Source organism: Temnothorax americanus, unplaced genomic scaffold, assembly GCF_048541705.1.
Source record: "Temnothorax americanus isolate GAGA-0224 unplaced genomic scaffold, ASM4854170v1 Scaffold2, whole genome shotgun sequence".
NCBI lineage: Eukaryota > Metazoa > Arthropoda > Insecta > Hymenoptera > Formicidae > Temnothorax > Temnothorax americanus.
In genome coordinates this window covers 9,710,287-9,737,104 of record NW_027509338.1, presented here as the reverse complement: position 1 = coordinate 9,737,104, position 26,818 = coordinate 9,710,287, and the positions used below count along the sequence as shown (strand labels likewise).

At 40.4% G+C, this 26,818-nt stretch overlaps 2 protein-coding genes and 1 long non-coding RNA gene across 13 annotated transcripts in view; 1 reads left to right on the top strand and 2 right to left on the bottom strand.

The window, feature by feature from the left end:
• The window catches only part of Calpa (calpain A), a 15,542-nt gene extending 5,231 nt beyond the window's left edge, over window positions 1-10,311 (bottom strand). For 2 of the 8 annotated variants that reach the window (XM_077405733.1, XM_077405734.1), the window contains exons 1-5: window positions 1,502-1,924; window positions 1,200-1,376; window positions 902-1,089; window positions 326-629; window positions 68-249 (exon numbers count right to left, since the gene is read on the bottom strand). In XM_077405733.1, coding sequence (XP_077261859.1) covers window positions 68-249; window positions 326-629; window positions 902-1,089; window positions 1,200-1,376; window positions 1,502-1,801 — 1,151 coding nt within the window. In that variant the 5' untranslated portion in view covers window positions 1,802-1,924. Of the gene's footprint in view, window positions 1-67; window positions 250-325; window positions 630-901; window positions 1,090-1,199; window positions 1,377-1,501; window positions 1,925-3,573; window positions 4,069-4,392; window positions 4,529-9,317; window positions 9,445-10,078 lie in introns of those variants that run through there. The other 6 variants (XM_077405735.1, XM_077405739.1, XM_077405738.1 and 3 more) reach the window with 6 other exon arrangements.
• On the top strand, window positions 4,077-16,867 carry LOC143897249 (uncharacterized). Of its 2 annotated transcripts, none has more exons than XR_013256891.1 (5): window positions 4,077-4,382; window positions 4,613-4,808; window positions 5,310-7,474; window positions 16,032-16,646; window positions 16,728-16,867. It is a non-coding gene; the product is annotated as an uncharacterized LOC143897249 (long non-coding RNA). The 2 variants fall into 2 exon arrangements; XR_013256892.1 differs by having other exon boundaries at window positions 4,372-4,510.
• Alk (Anaplastic lymphoma kinase) lies at window positions 10,828-26,818 on the bottom strand. Of its 3 annotated transcripts, none has more exons than XR_013256890.1 (25): window positions 25,990-26,817; window positions 21,304-21,598; window positions 20,876-21,074; window positions 20,675-20,802; window positions 20,194-20,316; window positions 19,922-20,077; window positions 19,698-19,837; window positions 19,091-19,254; window positions 18,884-18,978; window positions 18,688-18,786; window positions 18,071-18,248; window positions 17,707-17,854; window positions 17,136-17,282; window positions 16,745-16,901; window positions 16,449-16,634; window positions 16,024-16,266; window positions 15,852-15,950; window positions 15,312-15,513; window positions 14,765-15,044; window positions 14,287-14,579; window positions 13,849-14,074; window positions 13,544-13,660; window positions 13,202-13,456; window positions 12,363-12,896; window positions 10,828-11,924 (listed from the first exon to the last, which is right to left on the bottom strand). XR_013256890.1 is itself a non-coding variant. In XM_077405731.1 (25 exons), the coding sequence occupies exons 2-25, from the start codon at window positions 21,587-21,589 to the stop codon at window positions 11,880-11,882; spliced, it is 4,425 nt and encodes a 1,474-aa protein (XP_077261857.1). In that variant the 5' UTR covers window positions 21,590-21,598; window positions 25,990-26,818; the 3' UTR covers window positions 10,828-11,879. The 3 variants fall into 3 exon arrangements, 2 of the variants coding, with proteins under 2 accessions (XP_077261857.1, XP_077261858.1); XM_077405731.1 differs by having other exon boundaries at window positions 12,438-12,896; window positions 25,990-26,818; XM_077405732.1 differs by lacking the exon at window positions 25,990-26,817 and adding an exon at window positions 23,715-23,736 and having other exon boundaries at window positions 12,438-12,896.

Here is a 26,818-nt window from a genome sequence, read left to right as displayed (position 1 = left end):
TCGGCGGACGACGAAAGCATGAAGGCTTGGAAGCGTAATCGACGAAGCGCGGAGGGAGAGTACTCACTGATCGCTCCAAGGCCCATTCCATTCCGCCTCGTTTCCCCAAGGATTCCGAAGCCTTAACAGAGGTATCGTACCGTACCGATTCGGCATGTGAATCTCCACGTTCTTCACTTGGGTAATGCTGTACGCATGACCGCGTATCAATCCTTGAGGCGTTTCAGCCTCCACTACGTTGGGATCGGGCTAAAAGGGACGGGGGATCAAAGTAATAATGGCCTGAAGCCTGCGAGAAGAATAAGTATCATAATTGTTAATTCACCTCGATGGAGCAACCCAGTAATGAGTTTCTCTCAAAGGCTTTTAACAGTATGTTGAACAGGTTTGGCGGCGTTTGGTCCATCTGGTACATTTCCGTTACTCCACCGGTGAAGTCTTCCATGGCCTCGCAGGTTGAGCCGCCCTTCAACGCCTCGTAGGAACCGTGAAGTTTCGCGTACGCCTTCTCGAGAAGGGCGCTCCAGAACTCGTTATTCTCGGCCGAGTGCAGATATACCAATTCCCCGCGACAGGTAGGCAATCGATCATCGATCACCACGTCGACCCATCTACCGTATTGCCAAAACCTGATGCGTATACATATCTTATGTAAATGAGCTCTTCCCAAGCTAGCAGTATCTCGTAATTTAATAGAAATATTGTCGCGGATAATATATTCGTGACATTCTACTTAATGATTTTTTAACGAAACTGCCGAATGCAGACATACGTAATTCGTAGATATAGACAATCCGGTTTACATGATAATCAGTAGGATATAATTTGTATGCAAATTGTATTGTTTTTTGCCACGTCGCGTCGGAAAAGCGATTGTTAGCAAAACTGGACGTATTGGAACCTGAAGTGGAAGATTCCAGCGTAATTTTCCTCGAAGCTCTGATCTTCTGGCATCACTTGAAAGAACAGATTCTGATGCATGGTCAGATTCGCCACGGCGGCCAGCAACCAGCAATCTCCCAGCTCTCCCTGTTGAACGTCGAATCTCGAGAAGCCCTCCACGAAGAGCTGAGGATCGTCCGCGATTTCCTGCGAAGTACAGGTGCATTGTAGGTAGTTTGATAGTCCACCCTCCTCACGTGCTCGATTTGTACATTAATTCTCGAACGGACGCTAATAAAACTCGGGAGATTTCTGACCATCGGTCGCTTCCATTCTATGTATCTGTCCGGTCTGCGGGAGAAGTATAGCGACGAGTCGTTGGCCGGGAATTCGGGATCCTCGAAGAGCCTTCCCGTCGCCAGGCATTCTCGTCTCAGGGTGTTGAAGTCCTGGACCTCCCCCCGTGGTCTGAAGCCGGACCCCTTCTCCCCTAACTGCGAACATGCGGTTTGTGCGTCAGGTCGCGGCGGGGGTGTACGAATCAATTTTTTTTTTTTAAGAGGTAAAAAGAAAGGAAAAGAAAATCGCGATCTCTAAAGATCTTCGATGGACGGCCTACGTTATAGCAGGACTTTCCGATGAAATTTTTCGTCGTTCGTATCGCTTTATCGTCGCACGGTTTTTTACGTTCCCACGTTGAGGAATTTTCGTCGCGAGACTTGCTCGGTGAGCTCGCTACCGAATTTTTGGCAGCAAACTCGCGTTTGGCCGAGTGAAAAACGTTATTGTTCTTGCCGATTATTCCGTCGTTCGTGAATATCGCGGCCTCGACACTGGATCCAATTTTCAGAACCGCGAGACCCTCTCGCATGTAATTGGAGTAGCGGTAATTGGCGTATTTGCTACGCCGTAGATCCATCGCGGTAAAGTGACGAGGTGAAGCGGATCACTTTTTATGCATGGCCAGAGAATAAAAACGCGCGTGCGGAAAAAAACAAGTGTCTCTCCTCGAAAACGTGCAATCGATACGGAATAAAGAACGAAACTGTTCGACGGAATAGTTTTCCATTGTTCAAACTTGGAATTTCGATACAGCTATCATTTGTGGTGTGATAACGTACGATAACTATACGGAATAACGGAAGACAACTGACCGCAATTTAGATTGCGATATTGCTTGATAAGCGTACCTATGCGAACAGCTGCGCATATGTGAAGGGATAGCAAATTGATGCACAATACGCGATGCAGAAGTGCATTTTTGAGTGTTCCACAATGCAAAATGAGCAACTATTCGATAAATGTCCATGTCAGAATATTTTTATTCCTATTAATTTGTATTACAACCATTTTTTAAATTGTTATCTGAGAATATCACAAGATGAAAAGAATTAAAATTAAATTAAATTAAAATACTCGGAAATCGGACCAACTCAAATCAGCGAAGGTCACCCGTGACAAACAAAATGCAAAGCAAGTTGATATACCTGGCCGATCTTTGCGAATTCAGCGTTCCGAAAAGGAGAATGTGCCGATCTATATTATTTGGACTGTTTTCAATTTGCTACGATATACGTAATATATTTATCTTTAATCATTATTATTTACGCTCTATTTCATTTTTTCTAATTTTCCAGTTTGCAAACTCTATATTGGGATCCGGAATAATTTACATGCTTTTGTAAAAACACATGGCACGAATACCATCGTGTTGACACGTGCCATGACGCACATTACTCTACCGAATGAATACGTTTCTATCGAGTGAATATCACGAAGGGAATGTATCGTGTCAATTACACATTTCTCGTAACAATGTCGTCATCGTTAATGCCATCACCGTCGGTGTCGCTGGAACACCTTGCATGCGTGTATCACAAACGACGTGAGAATAAATTATGCGTGACGTTAAATTAAAGAGGGTTTTAGTATCCACATTGCGAAAGACCGACGACCATTCCATTCCAGATTAATTGCAGGCTTTTCGATACGAATCTGCGAAATATTTTCAGAGTGAGGAAAATAGGAGGTGATAACATGAGAGGAATTGATCAGTCGTGCGATTTTCTCGATGTTACGATATTTTATTCCAGCTGTGTGAATGTTACATGATTTTTATGAGAGTGTTTAGTCATGCTTTTATAAAAAAAAAAAAAACTCATATGTTGTGCTTTGTAGTAAAATACGAAGATAATATACATCCCGTATGTACAGTTTTTAAAAGGATAGTAATTTTGAGACGTTCTACACATAAATAATGGAAAAAAAAAAAGAAATACTTTAGTTAGAAAAAATTAGAAAATGTCATTATTCAAGAAGTAAACAGGATTTCTGAAAAACAATTTGATTAATTATATGCACATCTATTTGTACTTAGATTCCGTTATTGTTATTGAACAGCCAAAGAGCCTCTACCGTTCATCTTAATTTTAATAATAATTTTTATAATCCAAATCTCGTAATTGAAAAATATAACTAAATATATGATGAATAAATTATAATTTAATTAAATCACTTATTGCTCAATTAAAATTTATCTTAATTTACAACAAAAGGAAACAAATAAGGAAACAATAACAAAATCATTTCGAGAAAGATTCAAAGATTTATCTACCAAAAGGGAGGGTCTACTATCGAAACGGAGTTTGTGTGTGCGCGAGCTTCACGACTCATCGGCTGCTGACTGCGTACCACTTTGATGTTGAAGAGCGACGGTAAAAATCGCTTGATCTCGGCCGCCGTCTTAACGAACACATCCTCGGCGCCACCTCCGTCGCCGTGATCGCCGTACCCGTGGTAGCTCATCCCGCACGCTCGTTTCTTTCTCTCTCTTTTTCCCTCGACTACGCCCAGATCCGAGGAGAATTATTCCGAATTATTTCGAAAAAGTCAATCGTCCCGATGCGATGGACGCAGCTGGAGCCTGGAGCTTCCGACGTCGTCCCGATATCCGTATTATATCCGTCAACCGTCACGCTGGTACTGTACTGGCACGAATTACGGAGCGCGAGCAGATGCCGAGATGCCCCAACCGTCGCTAAACCGTTATAACCTGACGGATTCTACGCGCCGGGTTCAGCCTTCAGCCAAGCCACGAGCCTAACCCTCACCCATGGCTTTTCCTCAATTCCTCCTCGCGTTCCGTCACGCGCCCGCCGCCCAGGTGAATACGGCTCGCGAAATAACCTTGAGAGAAGCAAGGCACCTTTCAGTGGCGGCACTGACGGCTTCCGGGCTCGGATCGCGATTGGCCGCCCCGTTCTGCAACCCAGCCAATGGCGACGCCCGCATCGAGGCTCGCCGCGCCATTTTGAAAGTCACGCGATTCAGCGTGCGCGCGATTTAAAACGGCGTCGGCGGTGATTCGTGTGTGTTCATGTGATTTCCCCGCGGCCGTTAATTATCGAGATCACCCGATCGCGGTAATTAGTCATTGTGTTTATAGTCGCCGTAGGGAGTTGTGCACAAAGTCGCTTCAAAACTCTCGGAACACGTATAAGGTATACTCACCTCCACCTTCTTCGTTGCTCGTCGGACGAATTCCGGCTCGCGTATCTCCCTGCTCCATCCGTACGAGCTCATTTTCAAGGGCTTGAAAAATTCTTTATCCCGACGATCTTGACAACGGGTGATTTGTTGCGCTGTGATCGCGCGTGTCTTAATTTAATTCTCGTCGACGCCGAGACGGATCTTTGTTCTCTCACCGATTAACCTCACTTTTTTTTTGCAGCGCCGCTGTCAATTATCACGCTGATTCTGTTATCAAGGTTGCGCGAGTTATGACTTTTATGACTGTGAGAAGTTTAATCGACATTGATACGCGAGCACAAAAGGATTAGTATTGTGTACCAATTCTGGACAGGATCGTACAAAGAGCGTCAAGCATTCGCCCTTTTTAACATATTCGTTTTATATGTAATGCTCTGGTAAGTCGTTCAATATTAATTTAATATTGTCACATTAATTTTTGTCAGAGTTATTGTTACGTATATTCTTATATTCGAAGTTATAAATCGAGCACTAAAGTAATCAATATACCGATAAATATTTTTGAGGAAAATATATAAATTTAAAATATAATTAAATTTGAATTACATTCATAAAACTCTAATCGCATATTTTATATATATGCCTGAAAGAATCACGATCGTGCGTCATAAAAATGATTTCTATATAAATCTTTAAAACTTGTTTAAGTCTTAAAAACTTGCGTCTAGAATTCTCTTCACCCTATACATCTGTTGTTACGTACACTTATTCCAAATTATTAATCGATTACCGAATCAATACTGACAAACACATTTGAGAAATATGAATTTAATATATAATTAAATTTGAATTAAATTCCAATTGCATATCTTACGTGTGAAATTTCTTGAAAGAATGCTTTTTGTACAAACCAGCTGTCTTTAAAACTTTGTGTCTAGAATTAATGCTCTCCACCCACGTCTATATATTCGAGTCGATGAGGTAAACTTTATGCGCTATCAAAGGGACATCTGTATCGGACGTTTATCTTACGCCAGATGTCTAAAATGCACTACTGATGGAGCACTATTGATTTTCGGGACGACTGCCAAACAGTTTCATCCGAAGAGACCGGTATTACAGAGTCGCTCGAGTCTGGAAACAATTTCCGTGTATCGATGATTTCGGTCGTTATATATACGACTTTTGCATGCCGACAATCGGTCCCGACAATTGTCCGCAATCACACGCAATTATAACCGACACGCAATTTTGCCTGCTGCTTGTAAACACAATAGCCAGGAGCAGATTCCGGGATCGCCGCGCCGTGACTGTCACCCGTGGCTCGGCGGCGCGAAGTAACGCGAGTCGCCGTATACTTAACATCCGGCCGTGTCTTTATCAGCTTTTACGAGCACCTCCGAAGAAATTGGATCTGTCGCGTTTCGCGGAAACCATTCTCCACTACGTCACGGTCGACTTAACTGGCGCGGAGTCAGAATCATCGAGTTGCGACACGGCGCGCGCTATCGTGACAGCGATTATTATTGCAAATCACGTGTGTCATGTTTCGCCGCCGGTACCGTAATCATGTATATTCGTACGCGTGCCGGTTCAACCGCGCGTTATCATTTCTAGCTTTTATTGCCGCCGGCAATCGTATCGTGTGCCGCGCAACGTGACAGTTGTGACGATTGTTAACGTTTGACGTCATTCGGTGGTCGGAAATCCATCGCGAAGGAAAAAGATGTTCTATGTCTGCAGGCATACGGACATCTCGTTACGTTGCAAGATAAATAAATTCACTGAAAGATACGCGAGGAGAAAGAGACTTGCTGAAACGCAAAATTGTGCGCGGAACACGATTTCGTATCCAAGAAAGAATTTTATTCCCATATATATCCTGACAAAAAGTAGAAAGCATTTCGTGAAATAGTAACTTTTCGATGACCCTTACCTTAGTATTTTTATATATATAGAATGACGAAAGGAATTTATGTATAAAAATTGAGACATATGGCTGATAAATATACGCAAACAAATCTTTATCTTGCTTTATCAAAACCGAGAGTCGCTTCTCGTTCTGACAGGGTTGATCTTTCAATCTATTTTTATTCAGTATTTTTAACTTAACAAAGTGAATACTATTCACTCTATATAAGCCCTAAGCCCATATAAGCCCTTTCATTAAATTCTACGCGTTTATTACGTAGCGATTAGATATAATGGGCAATTGGAATATTGTTCTCCCAACTCTAATGATTCTTTATTTCGTGCGATAATCTGGGAGCTGCACCCTTTTTCAGCGCTATTAAAATTGTGGCACAATGCCGAACGTTTTATCGATCCAAGGGCGCACCCTCGGTGCAAAACGTGTGTCACGGTCACTGTGTCATATTAAAGATGAACTTTATCTCTCGTTTGATGGTTGATTTAGATACGGTCTACCCGACCGTAATTTAACAATTACCGCAATATCGCGGTTAAGTTGGTGAATAGGATCGTTTAACCGGAAATTATATCGCGACAAATAAAAGGCTCGTGCACAACCATGATAAATGGGAATATTGTTAAAACGAACTAATTAGCTTCCATTATCTAATTTACACGACTATCGTTATCCGACTGACTATTGTTGCAATTATACAATGCTCTCCATATACGTTGCGTAATATTGAGGTTTTTTCCCAACAATAATAGAACTTGCAACAAATATAACAACGATTAGACAATTAAGTTTAAAGTATATTAGTATCAGAATAATTGTGCCAATGCAAATAAAACGTTATTGCACAATTTTCTTTTATTATACGAATTATATCTGTTATCTTTTATCTCAACTTCACCAATGTCGAATTTATTGCACTGCCCATAATTAATAATTACGCTTACAATTGAGCCTCTCTGTGTAACAGGACCAATATCGCGAGCGTTTTGCGTATCGCCCTGTCGCAAAATACGTGAACCGTTGTTTTTTTTCGCGCAATTTGGGGCACAAAATTAATTCGAAAACCTGGTTACAGATGAGAAGACATAGAATGATACCGATTCTGTGGCGCACGTGATCGTGCCGAAATGGACGCGGACGAGCGTGTGGTACGCGATACACTGGCTGGCATATCCGGTGAGATTCGCTCTGTTTCGGAACCAACTGTCCCTTCCCTCTTCAACCGCCCGAGCTATGTCGCCAACGCGGCGCCGATATATACGGGTTGCCTGCTTACACGTTGCACCGCACTGAACTGCTTTCCCTTATAAGGGATTCTCGTACATTGCCGAAAAAGAAAGTTTTAATTCGCGAACCGATTTTCTTCGCTACTCCGTGCGTAATATTATGCACGAATTTTTTTAATGCAGATGGGAAGATAGCCGTATCAGTTTTATTATATGGCGAGATATCGCATCGTGTATATTAGAATAGAATTTTATCACGTATCTATTGCTCTTAAATATTTTTCAAAATTGATTTATTTAAATTTGTTTGAGAATGTTTTAGTACATTAGCCTTGTCTCTCTTTAATTTTAAGCTGCAGGAATTATGAGTTTTGCAGTAGATAAAGCTTTCGTGGCAGTTTGATGATGTTCAGAGCTCAAGATCGAGAGACTTTCAAGCCGAGGCCACGAAGCACGTTTTCGACCGTCTAATCGCATAAGTTATTTTGGGAATTTTGAAGAAGCTAAGAATGAGTCATTATGTTACGAGAACAGCTCAGACGGTTCTTTTTCGCCGTATCAAATAGAGAATATTTTCCGCGTTTTGTAATCGTTTTGTGAACTCATTGTTATCAGTGAGAAGAGTAAAGAAAGCTATAGGTACCGATGAGTCAGTTTAATTAATGCCACGCACGTTTTGTTATCGATGAAAATCGGGAATAAACAATGTTTGAATTTAGGCAAAAGATATTCTGGCATCAATCCAGCAGATGTAAATTATTCTTTTGCAGACAACAAAAATATTGATGACAGCAAACAAAACAGAGATTTATCTTTCTAATCTGAACATTTATCTTTCTAATCTGAAGTTTTAGAAATTAAAAATCGTTATTACAAATGTTTTTGTTATCTACATGTAATTTAATTCTATTCTATTTTATGGCTTTTCTTCATCGAAATTTCTTCGATGCTGTTTACCTTAATTTTTGAGTGCCTAATGCTCAAGTGCCGCAATGTTAACTTTTAATAAAGTTCGAAATTGAATTTTGAAGATTACTGAGAAGATTATTAAAATTTTGACAATCACACAGCTTTGGAACGTAAAATGTACTTTGGACAAGAGAAAAATTCTTAAATCTATTCATAACGTTGAAACTTACTCGTTTATTGAAATGCTGTTGCTATAGACGAAGTAAGCTTCCAATTTTAAAAGCGATTTCACAAAATTCTACTCAAAGAATCATAATCTCAAGAGGATCGCGAAACATTAAAGCTCTGCAAATGTCGCGGAGACGCGAGCACGAGGGCAGAGTGTCGGATAGCCTAAAAATATGTCGACGATACGCATCGTGCATCGTAGTTTGCGCGTACGAGAGGGTTCGTGTTTTACATTTAAAAGTGAATTTGGCGATGCGCCAGGGGTACGTTGAAAAAAATTTCTCTCACTGTGCGAGGACGCACGATTAAAAAACGCGGTGAGTTTTGATCGTTATATGCGTTAGGCTCGCGTGGAACGTCCACCACCGTTCAACGAGCCAGAAAACATCAAAGAATCAAGAATAAAGCACAATCCCAGTCAGAGTGACCGAAAATCTTGAAATAAATCTCTCTTTTTGAGTTGCGCGTCACGTTTGAGCTAGAAATTACACTCGTGAACGAGTACCGTTGAGGATTTATCGAAGCAATCGTTAACAACTAAAAATTACGCATTGAGTTCATTTTCGCTGCGAGCCTAAAAGGAGTACATCGCAGGAGGATTCAGAAGATTAATAAGCAACAATATACAGCGAAGCCGAGGGTGCGCGATAACAAACCTTGAAGGTGGTATTGGCAGGATGGTGCACATCGCCGGAACCGGAGAGCCCTCCTCGTAGCAAACGCGACAGAAGATTGTAACGACCTACCGTTGACCATGCGTCCTTTGTCGCTTGTACAGGATATCTGAGCAAAAATTTGTTTTTGTTTTTTTTTTTCGTCTAATGTAAAGTGCGTGAAAAAAAAAATATTCCCGAAGATGAAGCTGAATGAAGGAGAATGAAAAAAAAGAGACCGAGCAACACCAATACAACTATTATACCAATTTGCTTTTCGATATATTAAACATCAATATATGGAACAAGTGTCGGAGCAAGTATCGATGTTAATTAATTCAAGCATTAATTTAGATCGCTAAGTAAAGAGAAAAGTTGATTATTTTTCCACAAGTTATTCAAAGATTCGCTCGCATTGCCGTTGAATTTATGTTAAGGTGTTTTTATTTCTTTTCGTCTTCTCAATTATCCCAACTTGCTCTGTAAATTTAACAAATTTCCACGGCAGTAGCATACAACATTTAAAGTAAAAAAAAAATTTACATTAAACAATCTTTGTCACCGAAGTCACAACCTTCGGACATATAACATCAATTTCTTGCACCACATCTTAGATCTTTTCGCGACAAAGGGACATTTTTAAAACTGAAGAGTCGTGCGAAACAGGATAGATGATCCGAGCTGATATTTCGCACGTGGCTCGTCTCATCTCGTTTTACGATCAAGCTTTTAAAACTTGTTGCCAATAAATTTAAAGTGCTTACCCTTTCGCGAATTTATACGTTTTCGGCGGTCGACCGTCCTCAACGATGGTTTTCACGTAGTAATACGAATAACTCGACATCGTTCCGGGTCACGGAGTCGTAAGACACACGATCGGGGGGGCACGTGCGACACACGCCGGGGTTCCATGCGCGAATTGTCAAATTGTCATCCGGCCACCGCGAATCGGACTGTCATCCTCTTTCCTCCGCTGCGTGTTCGCGTATGCACGCTTAGCCCGTGCCGTCGTTTATACTTATCTCTACTCCGCGTACTCGAGTGCACGGGCGTATATATAGTCGCCGCCAACGTTACTGAGAAGACTATGACGCTTTCCAAGATGTGACAATGTCGGCGTCCAGCGCAGAGATCTCGCAGCGATGCAAACGTCCCTGAGAATGTTCGCCAAAGAACGAACGATGCAAAACGGAAAGGAAGGGAGGGACAGCTAACAATAACAGCAACTTGCTTTTCGATGAACTGAACGTTAAGTTGGACCAGCACACAGGTAGCAATCCGCTTTCGGTTGATACAAATATAAACGCTAGATAAATCAAGAGAAATAAAGAAACGGATAAATGGAGCTATAAAGCTAATCATTTTTCTAGAGGAGATTATTGAAGGGAACTGTTGAAGCATTTTCCTACAACTACCTGAAATTTATAAACAGTTTATAATGAGCTTATATAAACGAATTCATTGTAATCATCGGGAAGGAAGCTTATATGTTGAAGTATAGTAACACGCTACCTTCCATAAACACGCCTTTATTACGTTTCACGTACAGATACATTATAGTGGCTGACTTTCATACGCTACGCGCACGTAAAGTACGCCGTCGTTGTAAGAAAAATAAAAAAGGGCTTGTGCTCTTTTTATTCCCTTCCCTGCCCCCCGACCCACCTTCTCCATTCCCAAGACGCGTTCATCGATCAGCCTACGGAGATTTTTACATTGATATTACAGTGTAACATTTTACTCGACAGCCATAGCCACATTTCGCGTATCCGTATCTCGCTGGGAACCTCAACCCTTTAGACAGATAGGACAATACGGCCGTACTGTCTCCGACCGGGGGTTTACTTTACGTCGAAGACGAGACTGCTCGCGTTCCTTAGACTTTTAAATATCAAATGTATATATACACCGCAAAAACATTCCTCAATCTGCCATTTCCAAGTTTACGCACCCACGTTTTTAACGTTGACTTCACGAGCTGCTACACGTCACCCTGATTAATTCGCGCTCGAAGATCCACGTTAACGAGTGATACAATAATTTTATAAATTCCTGCCCCATTGCTATCACGGAATTAGAAAGTTCATTCAACGAGATCACTTTGCGTAAGAGTATGTGTGTGTATGTATGTATGTATGTGTGTATGTGTCGCTTAACGTATTGAATACATGTGTTACGTGTTTAGTATCTTTCGTCCCCCCCCCCCTCGTATGTACATAATTTGCCTGTTTTGCATCCTTTTGTAGCAATCTCTTTTCTTTCGACTTACGATAGTCGCGTGTCTTTCTTACGGAGATCCACGTTCGCGCGTAAAAAAAAAGTGTCGCCCGCGCGAAGAGAAATTCGCGGTTTTTTCCCCGAATATCCCATTCACAGGAGAGTCTCCTCGGAATAGTAACGACGCGAGTATTCGTTGTCCTGGGCCCACGGAGGCGAGGAGAGTTCTACGAGCTGCGCGTCCCTGATAATCGCAGTCGTCGTGGCCGACCGTTGCAGCTGCAATCGGCGAGCGATCGTGCAGCCGAGGGCGGCCGGGCAGTCTCGTCAACCCCCCTCGGATAAATCTCAGCAGGAGCACTCCTCCCTCGGCAGCTCGTGACCCAGAGAGTCCTTCATTGCAAAAGCGAGAAAGTCGTAAAATATTAGGGCCGAGGAAATACTAAGATCTGAAAAGATACATTTCAAATAGTAATGCAAGAAAAACTATAATCGTTAATGCTTCCTTTAAGACTGTTACTGAATTCGCAAGGCTGCAAATGAACGGTAGTTCAGAGAGTCTTCGAAAAACTTTTAGAATCTCAAAAAGATGTTTTATCAATTCACAATCAAGGAGTTTGCATCGCGCGCGCGCGCGCGTAGAGGCATATATAATATTTCGATATATACGATTCTATTTTTTATTTTTTACATTTTTTCTTATGCAAGGCTGTAGATTTATATAAGCCTCTATATTTCTCAATTACTATTATTCCTCGTTTCACAGGAAAGCCCTTGATTGCAAGTGTTCGAATTCGTCGGTGGACAAATTGCGTTTTAGTGTTTAAGTACCTTCGATCAAGGACCACGGTCATGTACAGATGGAAACTTTGCAGGACGCCGAATGTAGGGGGGAGGTCAAGTTACCTTCCTTAACTCCAAATTGCCCGGCGTGCTCGAGCGTTGCGTTTGCGTTGTGATCTTCTCGTAGGGGATGGTGCCTCTGCAGAGCGCGCTCGGGTCCAGACTCAGGGTCGCCTTCAGAGTATTCTTCTTCACCATACCGTTCACATTACTGACATTGGCGTTGAGGCCGATGGTACGACTTGGCGAACAAGTGCGCGTATTGGGCGACGAGTTCGTCGTGGTGTCGGGCGGGGTGTCCGAGGATTGTGCTATCAGAGAGTCGGAGTTGGTGTCGGTAGTCGTTGTGCTCTCATTGCCATTTTTGCGATCCGTTATCGCGTTATCGATGTTGGCAGTCATATGACATTCATCCTCTGGACGGTTGTTGCCGTTGTCTACGTTATCGCAGTCTTCGATGTTGTTGGTTCGATGTATTGCCCTGCTGTCTTGTCGATCCGATCGGTCGATCCTACGTTTGTCCTGCGAAAGAGAGTCGAGTAATATATACAGTAATAATATAAACTGGAATCGTAAAATAATAAAATAAATATAGCGTATATAACATTGAATGTAATGGAACATTTATTGTTCTTCTTTCGTTATCTCAACTTCTAATAGCCATTATTATATGATTTATGTTAATACGAGAAAGAAAATTTATCACAAAGGAATATAATTAAAGCGTTAATTAAGATAACAATTAATTTAATAAGAAAATAGTTAAATGCAATTCAAGTATTGATAGATTTCCCAGAGTTTTCAAATATATTGCAATTTTCGCTCACCTCGTCGTCACGTTCTTCATCGTGATCGTTGTCGCTGTACGTTTGCTCAAAAGCATCCGTGCCAGAGTCGTACGTCTTGCAATTAAATTTTCCTTTCCGGCATCTCGTTGATTTCGCGTAATTTCCTCCGTACAACTTGCAGTCTTCGATTGATTTTTCATTTTCCGGATCATAGACGGTGCCACCCATAGCTTGATCCACACGACGTGCAACGGACCGTGGATCGACGATTCTCGGTTGCATGTAGCCATCCAACTGTCGGACAAGTTTAAAGCTCGCTTTCTACGTGTATGTCTAACAAGATATTAACATTTTCACATTTCATCTTATAACTATACCGACATCAGACTGCACGTTAATGCATTCCGCTTCCGGGTCCGGTCTCATGACTGTTATTTCACGATCGCAGATTGGCAATATATCGAAATTAGGCGTGGGTTGATTTATCACATCAGGATCCTTTGTAAAGAAAAAAAAACCATTAATTCGTAGATTATATTGTTTTAGATTATATTTAGATCAAATAATGAGATTGTGACTTTATATAAAAATAAAAATACAATGTCGCAATAATGAACGAACTAAAATAAGACTAAGATTAAATTAAAGAAAACCGGTATGGTTGAAATACCTTGTTGCGCTCTCACCTGTAAACAATAGCCAATCCTTTCGGCAATGGTGGCGAAACTTGGTCTGTCATCGGGGCGTGGATGCCAGCACCGCGTCATGATTCCATATATAGGATCTGGGCATCCCGCGGGTTTCTCGAGACGGCCGCCGGACGTTACCATCGACATGACTTCGCGATTTGCACATCCGGTGTAAGGCATATATCCGAATGACATAATTTCCCATAGAAGCACGCCGAAGGCCCTAAAAATTACATTGCAACGTTAGGAGCTTTATCTATTAATTTATATTAATGAGAAAATTTTCTTTTCTACTCGTACACTATAAAACTTTAAATTTCGATGAAAATAAATTACGTAAAAAAAAAACGAAAAGACGTGCGTATTTTTTAAAAAAAGAAAATTGTATGGGATCGAATGACGATTTTAGCGAATACGAAATACGAAGTCTCTCACCAGACGTCGGTCTTCGTAGTAAATATGCCGTCCAAGAAGCTCTCGGGTGGCATCCATTTTATGGGCAGCATCGCCTTGCCACCTTTCCTATAATAATCGCTTCGATAAATATCCCTGGCCATACCGAAATCCGCGATCTTGACGGTACGGCCCGGTGCTTTGGTGGTCAACAAACAATTCCTAGCGGCAATATCTCGGTGTATAAAACGCGCTTCCTCCATGTATTTACAGCCGTTCGCGACGTCGTAGCCGCACACAATAAGGTCTAGCATCGTTAACGATGTAGGTCGGTCCTGCAAAGATCAAGAATATGTGTATGACATGCGTCCTAGAAATTAGATAAAAATACGAATTAAAAATATTCGCGAATAAGCTGTAGCTACTTTAAAGTATAGGTGGAGATAAAAAACGTAAGAGTGCAATATATTTCACTCTCGCTTTTCTCTTAAGTTGATAGTGTACAGTTATTAATACTCACTGATCGAGGCCGTTCTTCGCGCAGAAAATTCTTGAGGTCACCTCCGGCTAATAATTCGAGAACGATGTACCTCGGATGTTTGTCGAAGGAGACACCGATAAAGTGTACTATATTAGGATGATTGAATTTGCTCATTATCAGTGCCTCCATCATGAAATCCGCTTCTGCCTGCGTCGTGGATAAAGACGGTAGCGTCTTGACGGCGACGGGATGTTCCTCGCCGCGTCTGTATTTGTACACGCCCTGGAAAACTTCGCCGAAGGCGCCTTGGCCGAGAGGTCTGCGTCAAAAATTATAATCGATCATTCTTACTTTATTCCGTGCAATAAAAAAAAATAGTTTTAATTTTATTTTTCATTTTTGAATTCTTGGATGAGGGAAAACCTAAAGATTTTTATATACAAAACGTTGAGAGAATAATAAATTCGTAAAATTGTCTAGTGTATGCTAATTATAGACGTTGAGAACGTCCAATTCAATCTGTACAATTGTGTAGTATCCGATTGATATGTTAATTAGTCTTGGTTTATTATATTCGTGTACTAACTTCACTAAAGTAATACAGTCGCGAGGTATTTGCGGCAAGTCCTTGAAGCTGTAGAGATTGCCGGCAAACTCGTAGTTGGGGTTGAATTCGGTCATCATCGTGTCCGACACGTTTCCTGGACGCAATGCAGCTAATTCGGTGCCGTTGCCGAACATCACTTGACGGCGATGCGAAAGCGCTTTCTGTTTTTGGTATCGTTTATCTGCCGGAAAATTGTAAGATGTGCAAGCGGAAGAATTTTACGTAAGAATAAAATAATTAACGAAATATTTAAACAACAAATATTTCGCGATTAAATATAATGAAAGAGAAAGAGAGAGAGAGAGAGAGAGAGAGACTGGTGTTATTTAAAAATTAAGATACTCATGATAAAAGCTAAAACAAGACCTTCACAAATCATCTCGCTCTTTGATTGTATATATCTGGAGGAATATTTTGAATAAAATAATTTTCATCATAGCTATTATAGTTTTCTTGCGATAAAAATCAGTCTAGCATTATTTTATTTGTTATATTATAACACTCAAGGTTTTTACTTACAAGATACTAGGCAAATTCCAATAATAGCGAAGAGGCCAATGACTACACCTAGAAGCTGAATTAAGTGCGTTTGATGTCCACCTTTGGAATCGTCAGTCACTGAAATCCGAAATACGATGTTACTTTGCATTTAACAACGATGGCAGTGATATGTCATGGCAGTTGCGCTTACTGATGCAGGATTTGGAGTCGTTGCTGAGCAGCCAACCCTGAGGACAGAGACATTTGGTCTCGCTCAAGTACCGATCGAGCGCGACGCAGCGATAATCGCAACCGCAACCGCTGATCGCAGGTACGATGAAGACGTCGCCCGGGCCGGAATGGACTCCAGATTTGAAATAAACGTCGGTGAGCTTCTGACTGGCGTACGAGTAACCACCCTCACCGTTTCCGTTGTTGTGTCCGGCATTACCACCTAAAGGACGTGAAGTTATTTCTTAACTAATTAATTGAGGATCGTCATTTACGACGCATCTAAATCAGCAAGATTTATTTCAGTCAGTATTTTTTCAATCTTAATTCTGATATCTCAATTGCAATATGTGATAATATCTATAAGCGTTATAGAATATTTAAATGTTTTATATTTCTCTTTACCGACGTAACCACCGCCACCACCCCCTGATTGGCAACCGCCTCCACCTCCACCGAAGCCTCCGTTACCGTGGCCTTCATTTCCGGACTCGCAACCGAGTCCTCCTATACCTCCATAAATTAATGGCGATCCCCAGGTCTTTTGTTGAAAATTAGGCTTCGTACCGTTCCAATTGGCACCGGGTCCACCTAGGAGCCGAGGTTCCATTCGAATTTGCATTTTTTTCTATTTCAAGTTGCATTGTAAAAACGCAACTGAAAGATTTTTAATATGCATTTTAGAGACAAGAGCTAATTACCCATGCGTTCTGAAACATTGGACGGAGAAGATGAAAGTCTACCCGCGGGAAAGGAACCGCGCCCATGCTGTAATCCATCGTCCATAGAGGGATTCAACCCCAAACCACCGCCACCACCCGCGATTAAGATAGGTTCCAGTTCGCCGTTCGCTTTGAACTACAATCGATTACGGGTCTACGTCGAACTTGTACAATAGTGAGAAGGGAACTAATGAAAAATTGAAGCAAGACTTTCTTTGTGCAAACACTGTTGTGATTCTAATGAAATATCTACGTGACTTATTGTTAGTTATGTAATAAGAAGTGACGCGTCTTTTATTCTTTGTTATTTTACTAAATTGCTATAGTCATTATTTTACTAAAGGCATAATATTTATCATATTTTATTTACCGTAAAGATGGCAGTCGCACCACCGCCACCGCCACCAGGATTCTTAAACTCGATCTTCTTCACTTCTCGCACTTTTGATGATGTCTGCTGCGGCGATAAGTCAATTTGATCCGACGACTGACAGGTGGTTGTCTTTAAGCCGAGATTCTGATTGACAAGATCAATAATATCAGTATATCAGTACGTTGCAAACAACAATATAAACTGAACAAATAAAGAACATCTCTAGTAATTTGTAATGCAACTGGGAGAAAAAAATTTTGCTTTTGCAAAAATAAGCATGACATTTTTGAGAAGCTATGCAAACTTTTGAAAAAAATCGATTTTAAAATATTTCGAAGGGGAAGGAAAAGTCAATGTCGAAACAAAAAATTAACTGTGGAATTTATAGAAAAGTATCAATGAAAGTTATAAAGTAGTAGAAGCTTAAGAAAATAAAAATAAGCTTATTAATATTCCAATTCACATTTTATTTTCTTGAAAATAAATTTTCACGTAAAAGAAAAGTTTATTTTACATCTTTATTACTTTTATGTAGATTTCTTATTCCAGTTATGTTAGCAATACTCACTTTAGCACAGGCGTTCGTTCCCTCTTGACCCATCATGAAATATAGCTGGTCGCCTTTCTGGAGCTCTATGACACCGCGAACAAATGCACCCAGAGTGATGCCGATGTTACTTGAACCCTGTCCGCCTCGTGCTCCGACGGCGATTAAACTGTTTTCGAAGACAATTTATAATTAGACAGGTCAAAACAACGGATTCGTCATCCGGCAAATCGGCAGTTTCATATTAATTCGTGAGTTAATCTGTTTGCTAAAATTAAATTGCCTCGTCAATGATTAAATTGATATTAATAATCACTATGCCAAAATGAGACGTCTTAAAATCTTCCATTATTATCAATCTATATTTCTGACTAGATCTACTAACGTGTAATATTCACCGCGTGGTGCGGTCCACCGTTGGATTCCATTTAAAGGAATTAAAGGAAAGGGCATTTTATCCTCTTCATTTTGTGACGGCGACAAGAACTCTACATCTGTGTTATTACATTTCTCGTAGGTAGGACCATTCCTGCCGGTAGCTCCGCAAGTGGTAATTCGGATGACTGTGTAAGATATAATTTGATAACGGTGTAAGATTAATTTGATAAGTTTTTCAATACAGATGTAAAGAAATAAGATATTTTATTTGTACTTTTAACTGTTATTTCTAATGACGTATGACACTCCAAGCATCTTGTTTTATGCATGCATAATTATTGCAAAATTTTATTCACTTTTACTTTTTTAACTTTTAATCTACTATAAAAAGTTTTTTAGCAATAGAAAAAAGGATTTGATCAATATAAGTCATAAGTAGTAAATAAGCTTTATATAAAAAAAAATATTTTTCTGTCAAGAAAAAACAATACAAGATTCATAAAAACATTTTTCGAAAAATTTTATGTCTATAATAAAATAAAATTAACACGTTACACAATGTACATTATAAATAATTTAAAAAATGTATAATTAAGCTTTATTGAATGCGTCACAACTTCATACCTGTCTCGTTTACAAAATCCGGATGCTGCATTGGCACCTTCTCGGATTCAATAACGGGTCGGTAATAATCAAAATCGCCTACAACTTCCCGTGGAACTCCTGCAAAAAAAGAGACATTTATGTGTGAACGGCAGATGGGGAAAAAAACATAACTAGCTATGTAATAAAGAGACGTTTAACATTATGTTACAATTACCAATGCCGAAACATTCTGGACTCAGGGAAATATCATCAACCGCTATATCACCTTTCGAGGAATACCCTCTGGACGCTTCGAATTGCAAGTGGTACCTACAAATGCGTGTCCCATCGATGACATTTAGTTCCTCATTGTTCGGAGCAAGGGTTAAATCAATTTTGCGTTAATTGCGTTTATCGCTACGTAATTTTCTGTGCTTATTACCTGTATTTTACATCTAGAGCAATCGCCTCGTTGTACCAAGCGTCGTTATCAGGTCCGTAGGACCACCACAAGTTTTCGGTATGATTTCCATATGGTTTTACTTGGACTAAAAAGAGCCCAAGAGATGCGCTATGCGCACCGTGTTTGTGATAGAAAAAGCGTACCTAAAAACATTTTCCGTTCACAAGATATTTGTTAAAATAAAACTTTCTTATTGAAAACGTTAGAATAGACTTCTATCCAAACGCTTTCTATCGAAATTTTGAAAATAAAATGCACTGTACATTCATAATCGTTTAGCGGTAAAAAAAATAGATAGTCAGTGTTTCAATCTCAAATATAAAAAATAATCAATGAGCGTTCTTCCATATCAAATAAATTAGTAAAAAAGTCATATTGATTTCATCTCATAGATTAAATCTGTACTCAAATTGTCCCATATAATTTTTCACGGCTTGACTTTGTTGATCTCTTAATTTTTTATAGAAACATAAGACCGAATCAAATGCCTCTGTTTTTTTCAGAGATTTAATTATATATATGTATAGAGAGATAATTCAAGATATTCAAGATTATAAGTGTTAAATAACACTCGAGTAATACGTACTTGACACGACCGATAGTAAGGGCTGTTAGGGTCCCTGCTGTAAGGTGGTGTCGGATTATACAAAGGACTAGTCATCGTGGCTCGACTGCCGTACTTGACAGCCGCATGTTTAAAAGCCATGTTCACGAACGCGTACATTCCTGCCAAATGGATGACGATTTATTATTCTGTGAGTGATGTGTGTTGCGCTTCTCACCGCTTCATCTAGTCTCAAGCGCATATACCAGTTGCATTGCGGTAAGTATGATCGTAATTGGGTCCGGTCCTTTCGGTTGGCGTAGGGCCACTGTGACGGGTCCAATTTAGAGGTCTCCCAGGGACGTTCGTCCATCCGCACCAACCGTCCTCGAAGTTGCACTTCGCGTTCGCCGGTATCTTGTCTGCGAAATATTTTTAAACGTCCAATTGCACGAACATACGTCTCAAAGACGGGGCACAAGGAATTCTTACGTCACGAAATACGATATTTAAGGAAATGTAAGATAATGAATTGTACCGCACTCGAGCGCTTCGTCTTCGCCGTCGACGCAATCCTTCGTGAAGTCGCAGACACGGGTCCTGTTTAAGCAGGGGCCGCTGTTACACCGAAACATGTTCTTGGTACAATCCTCGATGGATTCTAAAATGGAGAAACGCGCGAAAGAGTTATCGCTTTAATTATAGAACTTAATTTTTTTATATACATCGACTGGCAATCGTATACAAATTTCGCATCTGCTTCAAAATTATTATTGCTTATAAATTCCTACGGATATAATATCAAGCGTATTATTTTTCTCTCATTTAATTAACTTAATTAATTTAATTAACTTAATACTTCCATGTATAAAGGGATACGTATATGTAAAGCAGAGAGAGAGGTAAGGTCATTGTATACAAATGCCGCAATTGTCACAAAGGTATAGTCGTCATTGATATAACACGACTATCAAAATATTCCATTAACTTAATTATCTGAAAATATTTTGTATAATTACCTGGAAAGCAATTAACTAGGCGAAGGTTGTCGACGCCGATGCTCGAATTAGGATAGGGCAGATAGACCTCTAAAACTAATTTATAGGACTGATCGATTGCGCGTAATGAGAAGCTTATCTTTTTCCATCTAAAACGACGTGTTTAAGCGTATTAAAAAAAAATCTATATTATCATAGCATTGTAAAAAAATATACACATACGTGGCGGTGTTATTTCCGCTTTTCGTCACCGCGATGGAACTCATGTTGTTACTGTTCGTTTGTATGACAAGATTTATGAATCCGTACTCCATTTCCACCATATAAAGCCAGAATTCGATACGGCAACGCGGACCCGTGCGAGCAATCGATTTGGACCATATTTGGGCGTCCCCTTTGCCGCTGAACCACAGGAAATTGCCTTAAGAGAGAGAACAAAACTAATTAATTTTTCTAAAATTTACATTATTATACGCGACATCGTAATCAAATTTTAATTTTACAACTGTTTCACAAATTGGTTCTTTTAACATTTTAATTTGATTCTATGGGCCAAACTCTACAAGGACAATAACATCCTTTTTTGCGCTTCATGTCTCAATTTCTCCTGGAAAAAAAAAATATATACAAACGTCTCAAAAATTTCGTACCGTTTGTGGAGTTGTCGGCGTCCGTTCTCGGAAAGGGTTTTGGCACATCGCTGCGCGCCTTGACTTTCTTAAAACCCTGGGTCTCGCTCCAGTCCCAGTCGCATTCGGTGTCCAAATCACAGTAACCCATTTGTGGCGGAGGGCCCTTTCGAAGTGCCAATAATTTTTCCTTAAAACTTTTACCGTGCCACATAGAGCAGGAAGTCACCGAGATACAACAACAAATCACGACGATCCGAAGCAGCGAACCGCCGTTGCTGCCGTTGCTGCTATGATCGTCTTCCATTATTCAAGACTGAAATTATACAAGTATTTTGGTTTATATATAATAATGAGATACACACAAATAGAGTGTTTATATGTATACTGCAATTTTATTTTATTATACATTTAATATATATATATATGATAAAATCACTATGTGTGTATGTGTCTATATATATTGTGATCTCATTTTATTTAAAGTAGAATAAAATAAAAATGATTTGCGCGTTTTTAGAGAAATCTAAATAAAGATTAAAGTCAATACGTGTATCAATAAGAGCAAATATCTGCGCGATACAGTATTTCAAGTATGATATTATATTCATTACAGCTATGAGTATAGTTTATTTCATTTACTTTTTGATAATTATAGCAATATCAGTTCTTTAACATAATAGTATAATTAATTAAATTAATGTCTTTAATGAAAAAGCAAACGTTCCGTTTATTATTATTTCAAATTTAATTTCAATACATTATTCCTTATATACATCTTATTTCAATTTCACAGTTGATGGGAAATTTATATTAATTTTGACAATCTTTTACGAGTATGTTAGGAAATATGTTTTTTCCAAGGATGTTACTTACGCAAGACAAATACTGTTAAAATTTACACGTTGAAATTAAATATTTAGAATATTACGTCCATATGCCGTCATCCGCATAGCAAAATAGTGATTGATACAGCATCAGAGATTATAAAATTCCGAGGGAAAACGAATTAATGAAACGAAACCGTGAACGCCGGAAATAGAATAATTCATTTCCCGATATCCTTTGATTTCCGGTTTGCGCGCGGGGACGATGCTATGCCTGTCCGCTGCCATCATCAATACGATATTTCACAGGCGACTGATGTCATATACGTTTATTAAAAAAACGGCTAAAATACATTTTCATTTATTTGGTCCAACATTGATTATAATATCTTCTCGCTTTCCCAGGTGCAGAGAAAGTTTTTTAAAAATGAGAAATTAATATTGCCGATGAAGAGATATTTTATCAATAAAAAATGTAAGATTACGAAACAAAAAGAAGAGACGGAGAAAGGGAAAATTGATAAGGATGTAAGGAATCAAGAATTATTATTAATCAGGAATTATTTTCAACTTCTGATTCGCAAATTTTCTATGAAAATGAGAATCAAAGATGAAAAACTACAAATTTATATTTAGCTTTAGCTCCAACTTCAGTTACGGCTTTAACTTCTGCTTTTGTTCGAGCTTGTTTTAGCTTGAACGCTTTTAGTCTCCGTTCTGAGCTTAATCTCTTCTTATTTTCAGAATTGCTTCTTGTATTATAATGCACGATGAAAATTTGTTAATGCGTACTTCGATGCGCGCGAATTGCGCCGCGAAAATCACGTAGGAGTAACAATTGATCCTATTAGATCAATTCCGCCTACACGTATTCTCTCTCTCTCTCTCTCTCTCTCTCTCTCTCTCTCTCTCTCTCTCTCTCTCTCTCTTTGGCGAGCGATGCAATTACAGTTGTCAGAGTGTAGTATTGCTGTAGAATACGCGGTGATCCAACGCGCCTTAACTCGCCTCTATCTTACAACGAGTCGACGAGTCGCTCGAAACTGAACGGAAATCTCCCGGGAGATCGCAGCGGCGCGTCCGCGCGATTTAGTCCAATCTCCGCCAAATTTTCATTCTCTTTTCGAGCGCGATTAGCGGGCCCGACAACGGCCAGCTATTGTCAGCTTGGAATATCGATCGTACACCGAGTATACCCGCGCTTGCCGGCCAATCGTGGCACCTCCCGCGACGCGGTGATCATTCGAATGCCACCATTAATCCCCAAAGAGCTCTGATTGAAACACTCGACGTCACGGATTCATCAAGCCCCGCTCGAGGAGAAAAAAAAGAAATCCGATTTCAACGTGGAAAAGAGGGACGCTTCGTTCGCGCGGAAAAACGCGCGACCGTAAAAGTGAAGATATTCGCGAAAATGGAGATCGCGGCCGAGTACGCGTCAGGAAGAACTGATGGAGTACGATACTCTTGTGCCCTTTTATTGACTTGAGTTAAAGATTTATAATGTGAAGGACCGAGTAACAGCTTGAAGAAATTATTTATAATTAGATCAGTCATATTATACTGTTTGTATTAAAGTCACGCTATCGTTTTTTTTTTACTTACTTATTTATTTATTTACTTCAGAAGGGACTTTTTTCCGTTGGTGAGAAAATCACGCGCGGCGATGGATCAATGTATCGATGATTTATTCACAGCACCTTACTAATTCAGGACCCTCTCTTTCTTTCTGTCTCTCGCTCCTCGATTAATCCAACTTTCAACACGGTCTGTCTGTTTGCCAAAAGCACCAAGACACAACGCGATGTAAAATGTACTGCGCGCAGAATGCAGCAACGACGAGATCTGTCTGATCTCGTGTCTCGTTAACAGCAATCGAGGAAAGCGTTTTGCTCTTTCCTTCAGATACATCTCCCTTTCTCTCTCTCTCTCTCTCTCTCTCCCTCTCCTCTCTTCCGGAGGATTCGAGCAATCGCCCGGCTTATGATTATTTCCGTGGATCATGTCCCCTCGTTTCAATAATAACGTGGCCCGTGCCACCGAGAGTCGAGAGCCATGGAGACCGACCTTTTGATCAATATCGGCAAAATTCGCGTATTTACGCAATCCCGTATATACGTAGCGACGGTAAACATTCCTCGATTTACGATGTATGCTGTTTTGCCATGCAAGCGACGACCCTTTGAACGGCACACTTCGAGCAGCAGAGCATTGTCGCAAAGTCAAAGCAGACAATGTCGTAACGTAATTAAGACAAGTTACGTCGATATCGCGCTATGTATAGTTTTCTATCGTGCTCTCGATCCTGATGATTTCCCGCACGTGCTGGCGTTTGTGTGCGCACACGAGACACGTGCTCCCCATCGTTCCCCTTTTACACCTGTTCAAGGTAAAAGATAAAACAAGGAACTCTATCAACTTAACTGGACAACTAAGTTATCGGACAATTAAACGATTAATATTGAAATTAATATAAGCACGTGCTCCAATTAGGAATAGTTTGTTGCCTGTCGTAATGTCAAATGTGACGATTGTTGTAACGCATGACTGGTTCACAGGGTTAGGGAATAATATAGTAATGAAATTGGTAAACAGATTGTGTAATGATGTATTGGAGAGAATGAAGGGCGACGTATTGACAAAATTGTGGCGGGAGAAGGAATGTAAAATGAAGAAAAGGAAATAAGAACATATTAGGAGCGCGCGAAATGGGTATGAATGTGAGTGCGAATGGAGTTAAGGTACTATTGTAAAACAAGTCCCTTCTTGGCTTCTTGCCGAAAGAATAAACGATTGATCGATCGATTGCTGTAACGCATTTAGATGGGCACTTTTTTTTATTTTATGTATATATTAAATATATACTTTTTAAATGTTAAAATGACATTAAGGAAGATTTTTAAGATATAGATTTTTTAAAAGTTCGATCCAGCTCGGACCGTAAATGGCGATTTTAGTTTAATCTTTGATTGTATATCATAACGGTTGTATAATTCTCGTATTATTGATTTTTAAAAGTGTATATTATATATACTTACCACATTTACTTGTAGTATATATTTATATAATTATATACAGAACAGTATATATATATATATATATATATATATATATATATATAAAAGAACACGTAAAAAGTTAAATATATATTTTCTTTTCTCTTAATTTTATTGTGTAGGATAAGGCATATGGAATACATCTAAGGGCATTATTCATAGTCAGATCTTATATTTAAGATCGTCTTAAATCTGGTCAAAGGCAGCTTAAGACTCCATCCAGCCAACGAAATGACCGTATAGTGTCTCGAAATAGTACTAAAGACGATCTTAAATATAAAATCGGGCTATGAATATCGACTTAAATTGCTTTTGTTGCTTGTGAAAATATTTAGTGATATGAGGATACTACTAAAGATATATAAAACGTTAAATTTAATTTCTTTCCTTTTACGATTTTATTACGATTTTATTTTTAGCGGTCAACAATGCATTTGTAGCAACATTATTGTCAATTAGTATTGTTTATTTAACAATATGGAGTCACGTTCGAATAAAGCCAAATTCTGAATTTTACATTTTTCCATTTGTATATATTTTAGATTTCTATTTTTTATCTTTAAAAATACGATTGCACCCTGAAAATTATACATTAATAATAATAAAATAGTTGATATCGTAACAGAGATTATTTATTGCAAAAGTTATTTCTCTCCCCTGAGTTTTACGAAATTAAATAATTAATTTTACGCGACGGGGATGTACCCGATGTACGTGATAGAATAGTGTAAAATACAGAGATATACGGGGCTCGAGGTTTGGCAATTAGTACGGTGTATAAGCAGCAGAGTATATATATAAGCACATCAAGTGTGCCATATTACCACTTTCGGATGGAACAGCCCTCCGCGCTTCCGCTTCTCTCAATTCTCCTCGTCGAAAATCCGTAGCACCAAATGCAAACACAAAACGAGCAAGGTTCATCCGTGCACTCGCGACGGTACCGAACGAGTTTATTGCGTCTGAGAATTTCGGGCACCCCGTGCGTTCGCGCGGCAACGTCGAGGGGTCCGAGAGATACCCGATGAGATCCCGGGCATCTCGGGAAGCACACTTCGCGTTCGATCGCACATCGCGAAGGAATACCTCGAGATACCGCTTCCGGCACCGATTTACGCGCGACGGGGTGACCCGGGGCGTCCCTTCCGCCCCCGGCACGGGGAAACGTTCGACGAGGAGTATTCGGAGGTGGTTTTACGAAGCACAAAGGTCGCGCCGCGGCCGCACCGTCCCGCCTGTGCGTGGACACGCACGCGTGCGCGCGTACATCTGACACGACCGGGGCGGCGAGCGGCGAGATCACGCACGCAGCATCACGCCGCGCTCTCTCTTCTCTAGGACCGCGGCTCCGGCCGGAGGACTCGTGCCGCCCGCGCCGCTCTTTCCGCTCCGCTTTTCGGGGCTTATCGATCCGGCCGTCTCTCCGTCTCTCGCACACACCCCTCGCGGCTCGCGGCCCTCGCGCGGGCGAGAGACGTCGTCTCGCGGACCTCCCCGAGAGCTATACCAGCGGCCGGGCCCGTAGCCGCCGTCGTGTAGCCGAACGGTGCGTCAATCCCGACGCCTCAAACGCCTCTCGCGCATCGAAAAAACGAGGACCCGTCGACTGGACCCTGGACCCTCGGCCGCGTCCTCCGCGGGGTGTCGTTCCGT